Source organism: Nyctibius grandis, chromosome 1 (genome assembly GCF_013368605.1).
Source record: "Nyctibius grandis isolate bNycGra1 chromosome 1, bNycGra1.pri, whole genome shotgun sequence".
Taxonomy (NCBI): domain Eukaryota; kingdom Metazoa; phylum Chordata; class Aves; order Nyctibiiformes; family Nyctibiidae; genus Nyctibius; species Nyctibius grandis.
The window spans coordinates 132677318-132696511 of record NC_090658.1 but is presented as its reverse complement, the minus strand read 5'-3'; the positions used below and the strand labels follow the sequence as shown (position 1 = coordinate 132696511).

General features: G+C 54.7%; 1 protein-coding gene across 1 annotated transcript in view; it reads right to left on the bottom strand.

The window, feature by feature from the left end:
* The window catches only part of DTNB (dystrobrevin beta), a 648286-nt gene extending 630047 nt beyond the window's left edge, over positions 1 to 18239 (bottom strand). The window contains exon 1 of the mRNA XM_068406925.1: positions 18236 to 18239. Coding sequence (XP_068263026.1) covers positions 18236 to 18239 — 4 coding nt within the window. The remainder of the gene's footprint in view (positions 1 to 18235) is intronic.
* Positions 18240 to 19194: the final 955 nt, after the last annotated feature.

Here is a 19194-nt window from a genome sequence, read left to right as displayed (position 1 = left end):
ACCACAGCAAACACCTTCTACATCACAAGGTTGATTTTAAACCTCTTATTCAATATCAGAAAATAGATAATGAGGTAAAAAAATCCAGCTTAAGGGGTGTTGACTGAAGATATTCATTGCAAGAGGCGATAGGACGGATCACTTCGAGCTGCAACGTGCAGTGGGTGAGTGATGCTAGATGGCCACCATGGGAACCCCAGCCTGAAGGACCTCGTAAGGGTTGTGCCTGCTTTTTTCCTGACTTTATTTTATATGAAATCCCAGACATCATTTAGCTGTTCCTACTGTAAAAACACAGCTGGAGGGCTCTTGGGGAGCAGTAGCCTCTAGTTGTACTCCCAGACTTCCACAAAGAGACCCAGCAAAGCAAGAAAGATGAAATTAAGACAGAAGATGATCTACACATGGGTCTTTGATTCAGTGCATTAAATCTGGCTGCAATCTGGTGGCTGGAGTAGCTGCAAGCGGTGCAAGAAACTCCTGTCCTTTGGCTGCTGGACATGAGCATACCTGAAGGGAGGTTGTAGAGCAGTGGGAGCCGGCCTCTTCTCCCAGGCAACCAGTGCTAGGACAAGAGGACACAGCCTCAAGCTTGGCCAGGGGAGGGTCAGGTTGGACATTAGGAAGCATTTCTTCTCAGCAAGGGTCATTAGGCATTGGAAGGGGCTGCCCAGGGAGGTGGTGGAGTCCCCATCTCTGGAGGGGTTTAAGAAGAGCCTGGACATGGCACTTAGTGCCCTGGTCTAGTTGCCATGGTGGTGTCAGGGCAATGGTTGGACTCGATGATCCCAGAGGGCTCTTCCAACCTCATTGAGTCTGTGATTCTGTGTGATCCTCTTGGGATGCCCCGACCCAGCGACGTTTGCTCATAGCTGAAGAGACCTCCACACCTCAGTGCTCTTCTGAGTAGAGAAAGACCTACACTTGCACCCCTGGGGATTTATCCCCCCATTATACCCATAAATTGTCTAATGAAGATGAGCAGGAGCAGCACAGGAACCCGACTGCAACGGAGTCAACAAAACACCAGGATTGTCAAAGCACGGTGTGGTAAAAGTGTCCTCTCCAGCTTGAGAGGGAAAGAGCCTTGATGGTGATTAATGGAGCGAGATGAGAAAATGCCCTTCATAAAGAGGAATTTCAGGTTTTCACCATGTCTCTGCAATTTTCACATCGCTGCATGTGAATAAAATTGCACACCCACCTCTGAATCACCGATGATTGCTCTTATTTGCTATGGGTTTACACCAAAGGCGAGGGGGGAAGGACTGCTTGCTGTGGCAGAATCAGGCCTGACCCGCTCCCTCCGTGTACACCTCCTGCCGCACCAGTGTCCCGTTAAAATAAACCCAGTTGCACGTGCTGAATCACGGAATCAATGAGGTTGGTAGAGCCCTCTGGGCTCATCGAGTCCAACCATTGCCCTGACACCACCATGGCAACTAGACCAGGGCACTAAGTGCCATGCCCAGGCTTTTCTTAAACCCCTCCAGAGATGGTGACTCCACCACCTCCCTGGGCAGCCCCTTCCAATGGCTAATGACCCTTGCTGAGAAGAAATGTTTCCTCATGTCCAACCTGACCCTCCCCTGGCCAAGCTTGAGGCTGTGTCCTCTTGTCCTATCGCTGGTTGCCCGGGAGAAGAGGCCGACTCCCACTTCACTACAACCTCCCTTCAGGTAGTTGTAGACTGCACTAAGGTCACCTCTGAGCCTCCTCTTCTCCAGGCTAAACACCCCCAGCTCCCTCAGCCGCTCCTCGGAGGTCAGACCCTCCAGACCCTTCCCCAGCTTGGTCGCCCTCCTCTGCACTCGCTCCAACACCTCAACATCTCTCTTGAAGTGCAGGGCCCAGATGTTCCTCACACCAAGTCCAAGGCCTGCGGTCGCAGGCAGCAGGTGCCAGGGCCTCCTTGCCCTGAGGGACAGCAATGTGCCATCCTTCATTTCCATCAGACACACTTTTTTTGGCCCTTCTCTTCCCTATGTGGGCGCTGCCCCTTTGCCCCAACAACAACGGCTGAGCTGGAGCCTTGGTGGGTGAGTAACAAGGAGACCCTCACAGAGGGCAAATATCCAAACCAAAGCCCCTGTCTGGACCTTCTCCAGCCCCTTCCCTGGGGAGCTGACAAGTGCTTTACAAGTGTCACTTGTTCCACAGCTCCCTAAAGAGCAGTCACACTAATTTAGCCCCACACAGAGGGAACTGAAGCCCCCCCATGAGGAACTGCCCTGTGGAGCAGTGACTGTGTACTACAGGCCTACGGAGAGCATCCTAGAGACTTACTCACGGCTGCTGGAGGAATGAGCAGAAAAAGGGCTGGGAGCAACCCTTGTCCCCCCGCTGTCACCCCCCTGCAGCCGAGTCTCTCATGGTTTAAAGAATTTCAGGGATGCAGCTGCCGTGAGTGAGGCTTTGTGGGATAAAGGTTTGAAACTGAAAGAGGGGAGATTGAGATGAGATCTGAGGAAGAAATTCTTTGCTGTGAGGGTGGTGAGAGCCTGGCCCAGGTTGCCCAGAGCAGCTGTGGCTGCCCCCTCCCTGGCAGTGTTCAAGGCCAGGTTGGATGGGGCTGGGAGCAACCTGGTCTGGTGGAAGGTGTCCCTGCCCATGGCAGGGGGTTGGAACTGGATGGGCTTTAAGGTCCCTCCCAACCCAAACCAGTCTGTGAGTCTGTGATAAAGCTGCCTCGTAGCATCAGCTGTAATTTGGAGTGCTGCAGTGGGCGGCTCTGCGTGTGTGTGTCGGTCTCTGGAAAAAAAAAAGGGAGGAAAATGCTGTGGAGGCAGTTTGTGTGGATAAGCAGAAGAGTGAGCGAGTGGAAGGGCTGGCTGAGAAGGGGGGAGGGCCAAATCTGCAGCAAACCAGCAAACTTCCCTGGGTAAATCGGTGCTTGCGAGGTGTCCTCAGGAGATCTGAGGGCTGATCTGCTGGGCTGAGGGTCCTACCCTGGTGATGCTGTGCAGGGAACAGGCGTGAGCTCTGCACCCTTGGGAACTGCAGGGCCTTCTGTCAGAGAATCATACATCATTTAGGTTGGGAAAGGATCCTTGAGATCGTGGAGTCCAACCGTTCACCCAGCACTGCCAAAGCCACCACTAACCCATGGCCCTCAGCACCACATCTACACGGCTTTTAAATCCCCCCAGGGATGGGGACTCCATCACTGCCCTGGGCAGCCTGTGCCAGCGCTTGACAACCCTTTCCATGAAGAAATTGTCCCTGATCTCCAATCTAACCCTCCCCTGGCACAACTTGAGGCTGTTTCCTCTCGTCCCATCGCTTGTGACCTGGGAGAAGAGACCGACCCCCCTCGCTACACCCTCCTTTCAGGCAGTTGTAGAGAGCGAGATCCCACACCCTGCCCCATGCACCCTGCACCCTTCATGGATCCTGCACCCAGCTTGTCCTCCCCCTGCCCTTTCAGCTTCCCCAGCCCCATCCCATCCCCATATCTTTTCTTCCCCCTTCTCTTGTTTTCTTTCCTGTCTCCTCTTGTTTCCTGTAAGCTCAGACTCGTGCTGCAGCCAGGGCTGGTCCAAGCTGCCTGGGGATGCCCTTGCCCCCAGCAGCCCTTGCCCTGGGTGGGCAATGCCTCTCCCTGGCAGCTCTCTCCCAGTACAAAGCCAGCCCGGGTGCCAAGGCTGCGTGTCCCCTTCACCCAGGAGGTGCACCCACACCCGTGGGCTCCTTGCTGGTGGGGTTACGTGTGTGCCTGACACCCATCCCTCCCGCTGCTGCTCTCCGAGCTGCTGGAGTCCATTTCTCCCTTGCAGGCAGAACTATATTTGTAGGAGAGAGATTTTTTTTTTTTTTTTAATCTATATATATAACATTTTTCCTCTGGTCTTTTGAGAGCAGCATTTTCAGCCGTGCAGCGCTCTGGGTGACAGCCCACTCCCGGCTCACATCTCCCCGCTTTAACCCCAAAGTGGCTTTGCTGCCAAATCTCTTCACACAAATATTCCCAGCACTGTGGAGGGCAGCAAGCAAGGGGGTACTTACATATCAAATATCTTTCTTTACTGCTTTGCTTTGGATCTGTGGCCTGTTGGCTTTTCTGGGCAACCTGGGCCAGGGTCTCACCACCCTCACAGCAAAGAATTGCTTCCTCAGATCTCATCTCAATCTCCCCTCTTTCAGTTTAAAACCGTTCCCCCTCCATGTCACTCCATGCCCTTGTAAAAAGCCCCTCTCCCGCTTTCCTGTAGCCCCTTCAGGTACTGGAAGGTGCTAGAAGGTCTCCCCGGAGCCTTCTCTTCTCCAGGCTGAACAGCCCCAGCTCTCTCAGCCTGTCTCCAGAGCAGAGGGGCTCCAGCCCTCGGAGCATCTCCGTGGCCTCCTCTGGACTCGCTCCAACAGCTCCGTGTCCTTCTTCTGTTGGGGCCCCAGAGCTGGACGCAGCACTGCAGGGGGGGTCTCCCGAGAGCGGAGCAGAGGGGCAGAATCCCCTCCCTCGCCCTGCTGGCCACGCTGCTGGGGATGCAGCCCAGGACACGGGTGGCTTTCTGGGCTGCCAGCGCACGTTGCCGGCTCATGGTGAGCTTCTCGTCACCCATCACCCCAAGTCCTTCTCCTCAGCGCTGCTCTAACCCATTATTTGGTGCAATGCTCATTATTCAGCTGTTACACCGGAGCTGAGCAGAGGAAAAGGTCTGGCACGGCTCTCTCGCCCCGTGTGTTGGTGAGGGAGGGTGTCTCCAGGCAAAGGCAGGTATTAAATGTGCCGAGGATGAGGAGAAGCCAGCTGTGACCTGTTGGCGCTGTGCTGGGTCTGGCCGCTGACGACCTGGTGTCCTTATTGCACCAGTGGCCAAGGTGAGCAGAATCCAGAGAGGTCCGGATTAACAACCTTCCTTTGTGAGAAACCATCTGGCTCCTTCAATGAGGAAAACGCCGGTACTGAATCTTGGTCAAATATGAGCAAAGTTTGTAGCGTGCGAATCGTCATTCCCGGCTCAAGCTGCACCGTGGGAACTGGGCAGGGTCAGGCAGAAAAGCTCACGTAGAAAGGACTGGAGAAGAGGAGGCTCAGAGGTGACCTTAGTGCAGTCTACAACTACCTGAAGGGAGGTTGTAGCGCAGTGGGAGTCGGCCTCTTCTCCCAGGCAACCAGCGCTAGGACAAGAGGACACAGCCTCAAGCTTGGCCAGGGGAGGGTCAGGTTGGACATTAGGAAGCATTTCTTCTCAGCAAGGGTCATTAGCCATTGGAAGGGGCTGCCCAGGGAGGTGGTGGAGTCACCATCTCTGGAGGGGTTGAAGAAAAGCCTGGACATGGCACTTAGTGCCCTGGTCTAGTTGCCATGGTGGTGTCAGGGCAATGGTTGAACTCGATGACCCCAGAGGGCTCTTCCAACCTCATTGATTCTGTGGTTCTGTGAGCGATGCCCTCATCCACTCCACCAGTGAGTACCGATGTCCCTGCGGACAGTCCCTAGGACGTGGTGACACCCAATCCCCAGGGCTTGGGCTGGCGGGATGAAACCAGAGAGGTCTTGGGGAGAGCCAGCCCTACACCTGATCCTCCTCCTCTTCTTCACACAAACCTTCTGTCCTCAGAAAAATGAGATCAGAAGAAACCAGATTAACCTGAAAGGAAAGGAGAGGTGGGCAGCGTGCCAGGCCTTGGGGCTCCAAAATTCCCTCTTGCCTTGAGCTCTGAGCACAGCTCTGGCCTCCTGGGATGGTTCCACTGGACCTGAAATGGGCTGGAAATGCATCTCCAGTGCTGACTGGGAGCTGAGCTGGGAGGCAGCAGGAGCCAGCAGTGGTACCTGGGTGCCCTCTAGTGCTGTATTCCTGTGGCTCAACAGGAGTGAGAAATAGGGAGGGGGGGAAAAAAGCCTCCAGTCATCTTCAGATAAAATATCTTCAGATAAAATATCCTCAGATATTTTCCTTACATCTGGCTGGATCTTTGTGTCTTGTAACTTGTGCCCATCGCTGTGAACCTCGAAATTCAAGGTGCATCCTCCAGCCTCCCACAACTCTACGTCCTCTGCATCCTCTCTTCTCTGCTACCTGCCCTTAGGTAGCTGTAGACAATAAGATCCTCCTTTGTCTTCTCCTCTCGAGGCTGAATAACCCAGCTCTTGCCTCTCCTTGCACATAGAAGCATAGAATCACAGAGGGTTTGGGTGGGAAGGGACCTTAAAGGCCATCTAGTCCAACCCCCTGCCATGGGCAGGGACACCTTCCACCAGACCAGGTTGCTCCAAGCCCCATCCAACCTGGCCTTGAATGTTCCCAGGGATGGGCCATCTCCCACCTCTCTGGGCAACCTGGGCCAGTGTCTCATCATCTGAAACACACAGGAGTGGGGGAGGCTGGCCTGCACCCAGGCCAGGTCTCATGGCAAGGGGGAGAAACGTGTGGGACAAGGAGGATAGATGGAGGTGGATGGAGCAAAGCAGGTGCTGTCTGGGCTGTGAGAACATCCCCCTCCCAGGAGTTTAGCTGGCAGAGGCCAAGGTCAGCCCCGGCGCTGATAAGAGCTGTTGAGAGCAAAGCTGGAGGTGGTGGCTGGTGCCTCCCTTCCTTTGGGATCTGTTTTTAAGCTGTGGATTTACCACCAGCCCCCACCTTTGCAGCTGTGCCACAGTTAGCTCTGTGCCCACTCTTGGACCTCCGCCACTTCAACCTGGACCTGGGTCTGGGCTTGATCTCAGACCTGCCTCACTGCTGGGTGGCCCTTGGGCTGTGTCTGACTCTGATCGCCTTCTCCAGACCTGATCCTGACCCTGACTGGCTGCTATGCACGCCTGCTCCTTGCTGCTGAGGACCTTGCTGCTCCCTGACCCATCTCTGCAGAAAGGATTTCACTGTGACCAGCTCCTGGAGGGTCAGGCAATGTGTCCCCAAAGGGGCACAAGCAGTGGTGACCTTGGAAGTAATCACAGAATCATAGAACCACAGACTGGTTTGGGTTGGGAGGGACCTTAAAGCCCATCCAGTCCCAACCCCCTGCCATGGGCAGGGACACCTTCCACCAGACCAGGTTGCTCCCAGCCCCATCCAACCTGGCCTTGAACACTGCCAGGGAGGGGGCAGCCACAGCTGCTCTGGGCAACCTGGGCCAGGGTCTCACCACCCTCACAGCAAAGAATTTCTTCCTCACATCTCATCTCAATCTCCCCTCTTGCAGTTTAAAACCGTTCCCCCTCATCCTGTCACTCCAGGCCCTTGTCAAAAGCCCCTCTCCCGCTTTCCTGTAGCCCCTTCAGGCACTGGAAGGTGCTAGAAGGTCTCCCTGGAGCCTTCTCTTCTCCAGGCTGAACAGCCCCAGCTCTCTCAGCCTGTCTCCAGAGCAGAGGGGCTCCAGCCCTCTGAGCATCTCCGTGGCCTCCTCTGGACTCGCTCCAACAGCTCCGTGTCCTTCTGATGTTGGGGCCCCAGAGCTGGACGCAGCACTGCAGGGGGGTCTCCCGAGAGCGGAGCAGAGGGGCAGGATCCCCTCCCTTCCTCTTCCTAGGTGGCACAGAACCAGCCAACAGCCCCGTTTTCTGGTGCTTCCCCCATGGCACAGGGCTCTGGGGAGGATGGGCTGGCCCCGGCAGCGGGGGACATGCCAGGGACACACTGTCCAGGGACACTTCTGCTTCCCAAAGCAGAAGGCATCTGTCTGGCAGCAGCGTGTCTGTCCTGCTCCGGCTTCTCCCTTTAGAGGGCACCAGCAGCTTGTGAACTGCTCTGTGCTCCTTGGCAGAGGGGACCCCCAGGCCTTTGGGCTGGTTGCCCAGCTGGCTACTTGCACAGATGCCAGATTTGCCTCCCTGTGTCGCCAGGTTTTGCAACGCTGGTGGCACTGCAATGGATGTGAAGGCGAGGAAAGGGACAGCCACTTCCCCTGCCTCAGTTTCCCCTATCTGTCTCCTCCCTCGCTGATTCGCACTATGCAACCAGGGGCTTTGCTTGGTGTGGAGGCTGAGGCACCTGGAGCCCACAGGGACTGTGTCTGCTCCTATGGGACCTGCACTCGAGCATCCCTCCTGCTCCCAACGTGGGAAGGGCAAGGGAGAAATAACTGTCCCTGTCTGGGGGACTGGGGTGGCTCAGGCGTGTCTGGGATTAAAACCCCTCGCCCAAACGAAGCTGTTGCGTGTCCCTGGTGCTGTGGGAAGGGGTTTCCCTTTGCAGTGCAGCCCCATCCTGGCTGTCATGTTCTGCTGCTCTTGTGATGCTGGAAGAGGCTGGATGAGGTGACCCTGAATGAAACGGGGAGATAGGGAGGGCAGGAGAAATAAAGGGTTGGAGCATCCCCTCTGCAGCAAAAGCCAGGGGCAGGGTATGAACATGGCCTTGAAACAGCCCCAGATGGTTGGAGTTTGTGGGAGAAAATGTGTTCAAAAAAACCCCTTTATCAGCTTTTCAGGAGTGAGACCTCCCTACACTGACCCCCACCTGGAGATCCCACCGGGCTCACCCCAAACATCTCCCTCAGGAGGTGGGAGGGGGGGGTGTCTACCTGTAGCCCCCATTAGAGACATGAGGAACCTGCTGGGTGCTGTCCCATAAGGAGGAACTGGTGGTGTGGGGCATGCTGAGCAGGGACCCAGCACCCTGGCCTGCAAGCACCTCCGGAGCCAAGGTGGAGAGCATGGAGGTGGAGGTGCTGGGAGGAGGTCCCTTGTGCTGGGATGCTCCACAGAGAGCCCCTGGGACGCAGCCCAGGCACCCGTGGGAGTTCAGTGAACCTGAAAAGCTGAAAAAACAAACCAAAACACGTGGTGCTCCAGGGACAGGCATTTTCCAAAAGGATTTTGTTTTGCTGGAAAAGCTCCAACCATCAAAAGGATGATGTAGGGACAGGATCCAAAGTGTCAGGGAGGACTATATAAGGTGGTGTGGAGATGGGACGGTGTCATCGGTCATTAAAACGTGCTGGGGAGCTCCGAGGTGCTCTGCAGTTTGGGGGATTAGATATTAGGAAGAAATTGTTGACACTGAGGGTGGTGAGACGCTGGCCCAGGTTGCCCAGAGAGGTGGGAGATGCCCCATCCCTGGGAACATTCAAGGCCAGGTTGGACGGGGCTCTGAGCAACCTGATGGAGTTGAGGATGTCCCTGCCCATGGCAGGGGGTTGGACTAGGTGGTCTTTAAGGGTCCCTTCCCACCCAAACCACTCTGTGACTAGATGATCCACCACAGCAGAGATGTCAGGGATAAACGACACGGTTCTTTACCGCACTCTTCCCACCCTCCAGCGTGTCCTGTTAATTAAGTCAGGCTCAGCGTTTTGCAAATGCAGGTTGATTTTGTCCAGACCCAGCTTAGCCCCGAGCTCTCTCCTCCTCCTCCTGTGCCCCTGGAAAACCACCTCTCCCTCTGACCACCACTTCCCCTTCCCCACCTCGTCTGCTCCCAGACTCCACCTCAGACCCCTCCTGAAGGTGGGACCCCCCTCGCCACCAGCCTGGCCATCAGCTGGTGCAGCGTTTAACTGGGTAAAGGCAAACCCAGGGCAGCACCCGCCCTGAGAGCCCCAGCTCCTGCCAGGTTTTTCTGGCTATGGAAGCAGGCAGGTGGATGTTTACGGGATCGATCTCATGCTCGTTACTGTCTTTGACAGCTTGTTTAATCTTTTCCCACCTTTCCTTTAGTCTCTTCTCCCAGGTAACAAACGATGGGACGAGAGGAAACGGCCTCAAGTTGTGCCAGGGGAGGTTTAGATTGGAGATCAGGGACAATTTCTTCATGGAAAGGGTTGTCAAGCGCTGGCACAGGCTGCCCAGGGCAGTGGTGGAGTCCCCATCCCTGGGGGGATTTAAAAGCCGTGTAGATGTGGTGCTGAGGGCCATGGGTTGGTGGTGGCCTTGGCAGTGCTGGGGTAACGGCTGGACTCGATGGTCTTAAAGGTCTTTTCCAACCAGAGTGATTCTGTGTTCGGGCTGGAGATGTGTTTTATTGTGCATCCATCCCACCGGCGGCACAAATCACGCCTGGCATCGGGCAGGGCTGTTAGATAGTGGCATAAAACAGATGATCTGTAACAACAAAGTGATTGTTTTCTGACTCCCAATGTGAAGAAAAAACACCCCTCTCTGTCCCTGGCCCCCAGCTCTGTGCAAAATCCAGCTGTAAAAGGCAAAGCAGAGCTGCTGCCTGATGGTGCCGGGTTCTCTGCATCAGCAGCCAAGGTGGGCGAGCGGGAGCTGGAGCCCTCCGACCTGCTCTTATGGGAGCACAGAATCACAGAATCAATGATGTTGGCAGAGCCCTCTGGGCTCATCGAGTCCAACCATTGCCCTGACACCACCATGGCAACTAGACCAGGGCACTAAGTGCCATGTCCAGGCTTTTCTTAAACACATCCAGAGATGGGGACTCCACCGCCTCCCTGGGCAGCCCCTTCCAACGGCTAATGACCCTTGCTGAACACGCATGGTTGTGTCTTCTTTATTGCCTGCTTGGCGGGTAATGACTGCAGAGGCAGTGTGGGGAAAGGCTCGCTTGAGCAGTTTATAGCCCTCCTGAAATGCAAAGTGTTCATCCGAAATGATCCATGGCAGATACGTGGCCAGACGCTGGCCGCCTCCTGCTCACTCTGCACCGGGGATGCTGCAGGAATAAATAAGGAGGGGAGAGGCTCAGCGTCTGTCCACTCACTTAGGGGGCTGTTTTGTTTTCCCAAGGGGGAGATTTGGGTTGTTTAGCCTGGAGAAGAGGAGGCTCAGAGGTGACCTTAGTGCAGTCTACAACTACCTGAAGGGAGGTTGTAGTGAAGTGGGAGTCGGCCTCTTCTCCCAGGCAACCAGAGCTAGGACAAGAGGACACAGCCTCAAGCTTGGCCAGGGGAGGGTCAGGTTGGACATGAGGAAGCATTTCTTCTCAGCAAGGGTCATTAGCCATTGGAAGGGGCTGCCCAGGGCGGTGGTGGAGTCACCATCTCTGGAGGGGTTTAAGAAAAGACTGGACATGGCACTTAGTGCCCTGGTCTAGTTGCCATGGTGGTGTCAGGGCAATGGTTGGACTCGATGATCCCAGAGGGCTCTTCCAACCTCATTGATTCTGTGATTCTGTGATTCTGTGATTCTGTGACATGCTGCTGGCCATGGAGATGATGCTAGCAGTGCCGTCGAACGGAAAGCAGCGCAGTGTGCCCCGGCTCGGCGTGTTTACATAGCTCCAAATGTCAATTGGCGAAGGAGAAAACAGCGCAGAGGGATATTAAAACACGGGCTAATTAGCGCAGGCTCTCAGGCAGAGCGGGGGTGACCGTGGTGACACGCTGCATGGGATGGCTGGCACTGGGGGAACCTGCCTGGTGCTGTCCTGGGAGGTTTTGGCATCGCTGAGCTCCGTGGGGCACTGGCCAGACACGTGGCTCTGCCTGGCACGAGCATCTCAGCCCTGGATCAACATCATGTCAATCAACACGGTTGTCGATCAATGGTTGGACTTGATGATCCCAGAGGTCTCTTCCAACTTGATTGATTCTGTGACATCCAGAAAGCAAAAAACCTCCCCAAAACACCCCCCTCCATCCCACCCCCCCATGCACACGGGGATACAGCTCTTCTCCCATTTTGTCCGTTTTCTTCTAACTTTTAATGCCTCCGAGAGCTCTTCACTCTTCAAACGTTCGCTCCAAGAGCTTGTAAAGTTGAGCTGTGAGATTTGCGCAGCCCGTCATGCAAAGAACTTTAATTAAACATGCGAAAGTCAAACACACTTGGTGTAATTCAGACTGACAGTGGATCTAAATATATTCAGTTCCTGGATTTTAATTAAGTCTTCCAGAGCGACCGTCTGAGTCCTTAAGCACAACTCAGAATTTCTCCTCTTTACTCTTTTTTTTTTGCTGTTCCTTGGGACAGAAGAGCGTGTTTCCTGCACGGATATTTGCATTTGTATGATCTCACATATTTTAAGTCCCAGACAGGTGATGGATGCTCATGATGTCAGGAGGAAACCTGGCTGGGTCCCAACAAGAGGTTCTCTCTGATCATAAGAACAGCAAGGTTGCTCGTATTTTGCCTTTCAAGAGAAACGATTCTTTTCTTTTTAAGATCATAAATATCCCAGAAATGAACCATCAGCACTGAAACCATCAGCATTTCTTCTCAGCAAGGGTCATTAGCCATTGGAAGGGGCTGCCCAGGGAGGTGGTGGAGTCACCATCTCTGGAGGGGTTTAAGAAAAGACTGGACATGGCACTTAGTGCCGTGGTCTAGTTGCCATGGTGGTGTCAGGGCAATGGTTGGACTCAATGATCCCAGAGGGCTCTTCCAACCTCATTGATTGATTGATTGATTGATTGATTGATTGATTGAAAACCCCTGCAGGAGCTCTACAAAGTCCTGGGATGTGCCTGAGACGAGTGCAGGGAGACATCTCAGAGCGGTTTGCTTCAGTCCGTGGCTGGAGTGGGATGAGGGATGGAGAAACGCCCGTGGCGAGGGTCCCCACCCCCCCAAGCAAGCTGTCCCCAGATGCTCCTCGCATGCCTCCGAGAGCAAATTTGTGGTATTAAGTGAAGCAGCGGTATTAAGTGAGCCACATCTCTCCATCTCTTCCCCCTCGTGTGCGCCCTGCTTTTCCCTAATCAGTGTAATCCCTGTAATTACAGTTAGGCAACCAGAAATTGGTGATGGCAACTGCCAGACCCTTGTCAGGACTTCTTGGGCTCCACGGCGGGCTTGTGGCTGGCTGTCCCAGGGCACTTCTGGGGTCTGGGAAGAGGCGTCCTCTTTTCCAGTATCTCCCAGTTGCTTGCTGGGGCTGGGGCTTGGTTTGGGAACCACCAAGTCTTGCTGTGGTCTCGCGGTGAACATCTGTCACCCCCCCACCCCCCCAGCCCATGCCATCTGTCCTGTGGACGGGAAGTAATTAAATGAGACTGTTCACTAATATGTCCTTGATGCTGCAGCACCCTGGGAGAGGAGAAGCCTCTTCCCTAACGGAGATGTGTAATTATATAGTGGCACTGAGAGGGGCACAACTGTACGTTATGGCTTGCATGGTCCCATGGGTACAGGTGCAGTTAAGGAAACTTTGGGGCCACCTTATCACCATCCTTTGACCAGCCACTTCCCCTCACAGAATGGTTAAGGGTTGGCAGGGACCTCTGGAGATCACCCAGCCCAACCCCTGCCCAAGCAGGGTCACCCACAGCACGTTGCACAGGGTCGTGTCCAGGCGGGTTTGAATATCTCCAGAGAAGGAGACTCCCCCCTCCCTGGGCAGCCTGTGCCAGGGCTCTGCCACCCTCACAGCAAAGAAGTTCCTCCTCATTTTCAGATGGAACTTCCCATGTTTCAGTTTGTGCCCATTGCCCCTTGTCCTGTCACTGGGCACCACTGAGAAGAGTCTGGCCCCATCCCCTTGACACCACCCCTGAGGTATCTGTGAGCATTGATAAGATCCCCCCTCAGTCTGCTCTTCTCCAGCTGAACAGCCCCAGCTCCCTCAGCCTCTCCTCGCAGCAGAGATGCTCCAGCCCTCTGACCATCTCCGTACCCCTCCGCTGGACTCTCTCCAGTAGCTCCTTGTCTTTCTGAACGGGGGGGCCCAGAACTGCCCACAGTTACTCCAGGTGTGGCCTCACCAGGGCAGTGTAGAGGGGCAGGAGAACCTCCCTCGACCTGCTGACCACACTCTTCCTCACGCACCCCAGGACACCACTGGCCTTCCTGGCCCCAAGGGCACATTGTTGGCTCATGGGGAACTTGGTGTCCCCCAGAACTCCCAGGTCCTTCTCCACAGAGCTGCTCTCCAGCAGGTCACCCCCAGCCTGTACTGGTGCATCCTTTGCCCCCTCTTGCTTGGGGCAGACCATGAGCATCATTTAGGGACCTGCACTTTGGCTGCAGGTGATGCATGGTGCAAACCATGCACGAGGCTACACAGCAGCGACCAATTTGGGGACCCCATATAATGTATGTTCTTTTGGCAAGCAAGCTCCAGCCCAGCTGTTTGCCCGTCACAGGAGTCGTCTGGGAGGGCCTGGAGGAAGCTCTGCTGGAAAGAACAGAGTTGCCCTGAGGTGGGGAGCGTGAAAGTCAAGCGACAGCTGAAGAGGGAAGGTCAAGATTTAACCAGGACGATTGGAGCTGACAGGGGGAAAAGAAAGCAAAATCCAGGAGCAGTTCTGAAACAAGTGGATGGTCGTCCTGGTTTTTGTCTTTAAGAAACAGCTTTGACAGCTCCTTTCACAGCTTTCCCAGAGCTGGAAAAACTACAAAGCAAGAAAAAAAAGAAGAAAACAAAAAGGGAAGGAAGAGAGAAGATGTGAAAGAGCTGAGTCTTCAGCATGATTCATTTGTCTTTTGAGTCAAAAGAGCTTGGGCAGGGGGTTGGACTAGATGATCTCCAGAGGTCACTTCCAACCCTTAACCATTCTGTGATTCTGTGAAGAAAGAAAATCCCGGTAAATCCTTTCTGGGTTCTGCAGATGTCTGGGGAAGCTGCGTGGAGGTGAGGTGAAGGGTGGCCAAGTCCCCCAGTAGGGTTGCTTTGGCAGAGGACAACCTTTGGCATGAGTTCAGTGCCAATTCCCAGCTCCTCACGGATGTAAAAGCAGGATGTCCTCTCCGTGTCCGGGACACAGCAGCTTTGCCTCCTCCTCAGCTGCCCTGGGTCTCAGGGAACTCGTGGCTGCTGAAAAAACCCAACCTCCAGCATCTTCCCAAGTTGCTGCAGTCAGGAAAGGGATTTTCTCTCAAAAGGTTCTGCAGTTTCATATGAAAGTCCAAAAGATGTCTTTAGGGGAAGATCTTTAGGACTTTATTAGACATTGGAATGGGCTGCCCAGGGAGGTGGTGGAGTCACCATCTCTGGAGAGGTTTAAGAAAAGACTGGCCATGGCACTTAGTGCCCTGGTCTAGTTGCCATGGTGGTGTCAGGGCAACGGTTGGACTCGATGATCCCAGAGGGCTCTTCCAACCTCATTGATTCTGTGATTCTGTGATTCCAAGGGGCAGCCCAGTCCCCTTGGAAGGGTCATCCCAGGAAGCTCTGATCTTATTCCTACCTTCGTCTTTGCTCACTCCAACTTTAGTCTCCAGCTCCTTCAACCTGCCTTTGCCTGCTTGACTGAAGAGCCTCCGCTACCAGTCATTTCCCCCCAGAAGAGGTCATTACACGCTGTGACAAGTTCTCTCCCTCACCTTTATTTTCATAGAATCATAGAATCCCAGACTGGTTTGGGTTGGGAGGGACCTTAAAGCCCATCCAGCTCCAACCCCTTGCCACGGGTAGGGACACCTTCCACCAGACCAGGTTGCTCCCAGCCCCATCCAACCTGGCCTTGAATACTGCCAGGGAGGGGGCAGCCACAGCTTCTCTGGGCAACCTGGGCCAGGGTCTCACCACCCTCACACCAAAGAATTTCTTCCCAATATCTCATCTCAATCTCCCCTCTGTCAGTTTAAAACCGTTCCCCCTCGTCCTGTCACTCCATGCCCTTGTAAAAAGCCCCTCTCCCGCTTTCCTGTAGCCCCTTCAGGTACTGGAAGGTGCTAGAAGGTCTCCCCGGAGCCTTCTCTTCTCTAGGCTGAACAGAGCGATGTTGATGGGCGAAAGAGTCTGAGCACGCTGCGGGAAGGGCTTTGTGGCCTGGGGACGTTCTGGCAACCCTTAACTTTGGGTCCTCAGTGTCCCTTGCAGATAGGGACCGTGGTGGGACAGAGGTGACGCCCGTGCCCCCATCCATCATCCCACCCAGCGTCCTCAGGCGGAGAGCGATGCTGCAAGGGGCGAAGAGGAAAAAAATACTTGTTGCTCTTTCTGCCTCAAACCCTGCGCTGCTTAACGGTCCCTAGAGTGATCCGCCACCGCTCCGCAGCGGCGTCTCCGTTGTTCTCCCATCCATCATTGTGTCGGAGGCAAAAGCTCCCAGGAAGGATTTACGGTCGGCGCTGGGCGCGTCGAGGGGAATACTGAGCCGTTCATTAACATTGCTGCAGGAACGGGCGTCCTCCTCCCCGCTGGGCAGATAAGGCAGCAGGATTTCTAAAATCTGAACAAGTGTAGCTTCTCTGTTCAGAAAATATAGACATTATTCACAGTGCATAGACTGCTAGCATCGTGTCACCCCTTTCAGGGACACGAGATAGGCGTAAAATGAATTTTCTAACAGGGTGTTTAATCCCTCAAGCGTGCAAAAATGATTAAAAAGGGAAATGACAAAGGGAAAGCGGAAAAAAAATAAAAGAAAAGGAAGATGGGGCTGCACACTATGAATATCTAAACCCTTCAGATGCAGTGGAGCAGGCAGGTGAATGCCAGCTCCCTGCCTTCCCTGGGCTTGCCAGGCTGTCTGCAGGGAAGGTGCTGCTCTCTGCGGAGAGGGATGTTAAACCCCAGACCCTCAACGGGAAGCTCAAAATGACTTTCAGATCGTGCTCCAAGGCTCTTGCGTGTCACCCCGTTGGCAGGACAGATGTTGGCTGCACGTCAAGAAAGATGTTGAGGTGTTGGAGCGAGTGCAGAGGAGGGCGACCAAGCTGGTGAAGGGTCTGGAGGGTCTGACCTGCGAGGAACGGCTGAGGGAGCTGGGGGTGTTTAGCCTGGAGAAGAGGAGGCTCAGAGGTGACCTTAGTGCAGTCTACAACTACCTGAAGGGAGGTTGTAGTGCAGTGGGAGTCGGCCTCTTCTCCCAGGCAACCAGCGCTAGGACAAGAGGACACAGCCTCAAGCTTGGCCAGGGGAGGTTCAGGTTGGACATGAGGAAGCATTTCTTCTCAGCAAGGGTCATTAGCCATTGGAAGGGGCTGCCCAGGGAGGTGGTGGAGTCACCATCTCTGGAGGGGTTTAAGAAAAGCCTGGACATGGCACTTAGTGCCCTGGTCTAGTTGCCATGGTGGTGTCAGGGCAATGGTTGGACTCCATGATCTCCAGGTCTCTTCCAACCTCATTGATTCTGTGATTCTGTGACTGCTGGGGTTCTGCTGGATTTCAGGGAAATTAATGGGCAGGCAGGTGGCTTTTTCCTGAAATAAGAAGCTCTACTCGTGGGAAATGGAGAAGCTGAAGCATTTAACCACTTAAAAAGCTGGAGCCTCGTGACATGCGGGGCTGGGGATGGACACAAAATGCCTTTGCACCCTCCCCAGAGGATGCTGGCACTGAGGGGTGAAGGGAAAAGTCCTGCTTGGTCCTTTTCTGTGGTTTGGGATAAGCAGGAGTTTAGGAAGGGGCTGGCAGCAGCGGGGTCACCCTGCTGCCACCTTTGAGCCTTTGAGCTTTGCAGAACCCCGCGGCACCAAAACCTCATCCCCAGGAGAGCTCTGTGCAGTGGGATGCTTCACCCTGTGGGGATGGTGCCACCAGGCTGGCAGCATCCTTGAGTGCATCTCCTGTGGTCCTGCCTCACCCGCTGCCTGCGCTCCAGCTCTACGAGCTCACCAAGCCCGACACCAAGTCCTGGGGTGAGACCATCATCCCCAACCCTGCTCCACTGTCCTCACACTGATGTTCTGGGGTGCCTGCTTGCTTTGGGGTCCCAGCATCTCCACAGACATCCCAGCCTCAGACCCTGCTGTTTCTGACCCCCTGAGCACTGCTGGTGCTTCAGAGCTTCTTGGTACTGGGTTGTCTCCTCCAGAATCCACCCTTGTGCCTTTACCAGCAGGGTGGCAGCTCGCTCGTGCCCAGGACCTTCCCTCCCAGCAGTACCTGCTGCCCCACACCATCAGTTTGGTCTCCTCAGTTTCCCTGCTGGGTGTTACCATGGTTACCTGTCTCCTACACAAACCCTGGTAGTTCTGCTCTTGTGTCTGCCACCTCCTTGAGCTCTCTGGGCTCCTCACAGGCTGGTTAGAGGGGATGGAGTGAACTTCGCCTGGGACAAGGGTGGCAGTGGGGCATCCACGAGCCAATCCAGCCACTGATCTGGGAGACCACAGGTAGACCTGGAGGCTGTTGGTGGGCTTGAAAGACTGTGTTAACCCTCTGCATCTTGCTTGGGGAGAAAGGGATTGGAAAGAGGATGTCGTGACCTGGGTTTTCTTTCTGCAATCAGGTCACATTGAGTTGTGCCCGGGGTAAGGAGCACCCTTACTCCACAGATATCCTAGTCAAAAGCATCCCTGGAGGCATGAGTTGTCACCAATGTCCCCACCTCCTCATCCAGGTACATCTTTTCTCTGCCCTGCCCCCTCTCATGAACAGTGAGTGAGGCAGGAAGACAGACGTGCTTTTAGCACCTCTAACCAGGCTTCACGCCGCTGCATCCATTTCCTCCTTGGGCAGCTGGAGGACAGGCTGATGGATGGGCTCGTGTGTGTGTTGACTCATTTCCAGGAAGCGCTTGGAAGCGACAGAGGAGGAATGTCATCAGCACCTGCCTAAGAACATCCTCCCTGGCTGAGACCAGTGGCTGGGCAGGAGTCCCCTCCAGATGCACGTCCCAAACCGTGTCCTGGCATCTGCACGTGCTCTTGGTGTCTGGTTCCCGTTGCAGCCCATGGAGACCTGACCCAGGGAGCGATCCAGCTCACCTTGGGCTTGGCCAGCTGAATTGCTCTGGGCTCAGTCCCAAAGCCCAGACAAAGGCACAGATCTCCCCTAAAACCCTCTAGCCCCATGTGGATGCCTCTGATGATCCCACAGGCATCTCTTATTGACATCCCAACCCTGCTCGAATAACAGAGCATCTGCTAAGGGACACAGCTCCAGGTTAACAGGACAGAAAGACGCTCCTGCCAGCTTTGTCCCAGGCATCCTCCTGAAAGGCTGCGTGTGGAAAGCACCAGTAGCCTGGGTAATGCATTGCAAGTGCTATACTTGGAGGAATTAATTTCTCTGGGGAACTGGCGAGATGATAATTATTGCCCTTTTAGTGTGTTACTTGGACACGTCGGCGCTCTCCAGCCTCTCTGGCCCTGGCTTCGCTTGCCTGCATTCTCTCAATCATCAAACACATTTGGGCGGTGAAATTTCCAAGAAAATGTAATAAACTGGTCCTTGGAGACTCCATTTCACGTCGTGTCGGAGATGAAAGCCAAGAGGAGCCGGGTCACACAAGAACTCCCTGCACTTACAGACGCTGTCTCTGCTTGGAACATGACTCAGCCTGTCCTCAGCAGAGGACGATGCCAGGCAGAGCTGGGTGATGGGAAAAGGCTCGTCAGACCATCCCATGCAGATGTGCAGGTCTGGATGTGCCCCCCCCACCCCTGCAGTGCAGATTCGTAGAATCACAGACTGGTTTGGGTTGGAAGGGACCTTAAAGACCATCTAGTTCCAACCC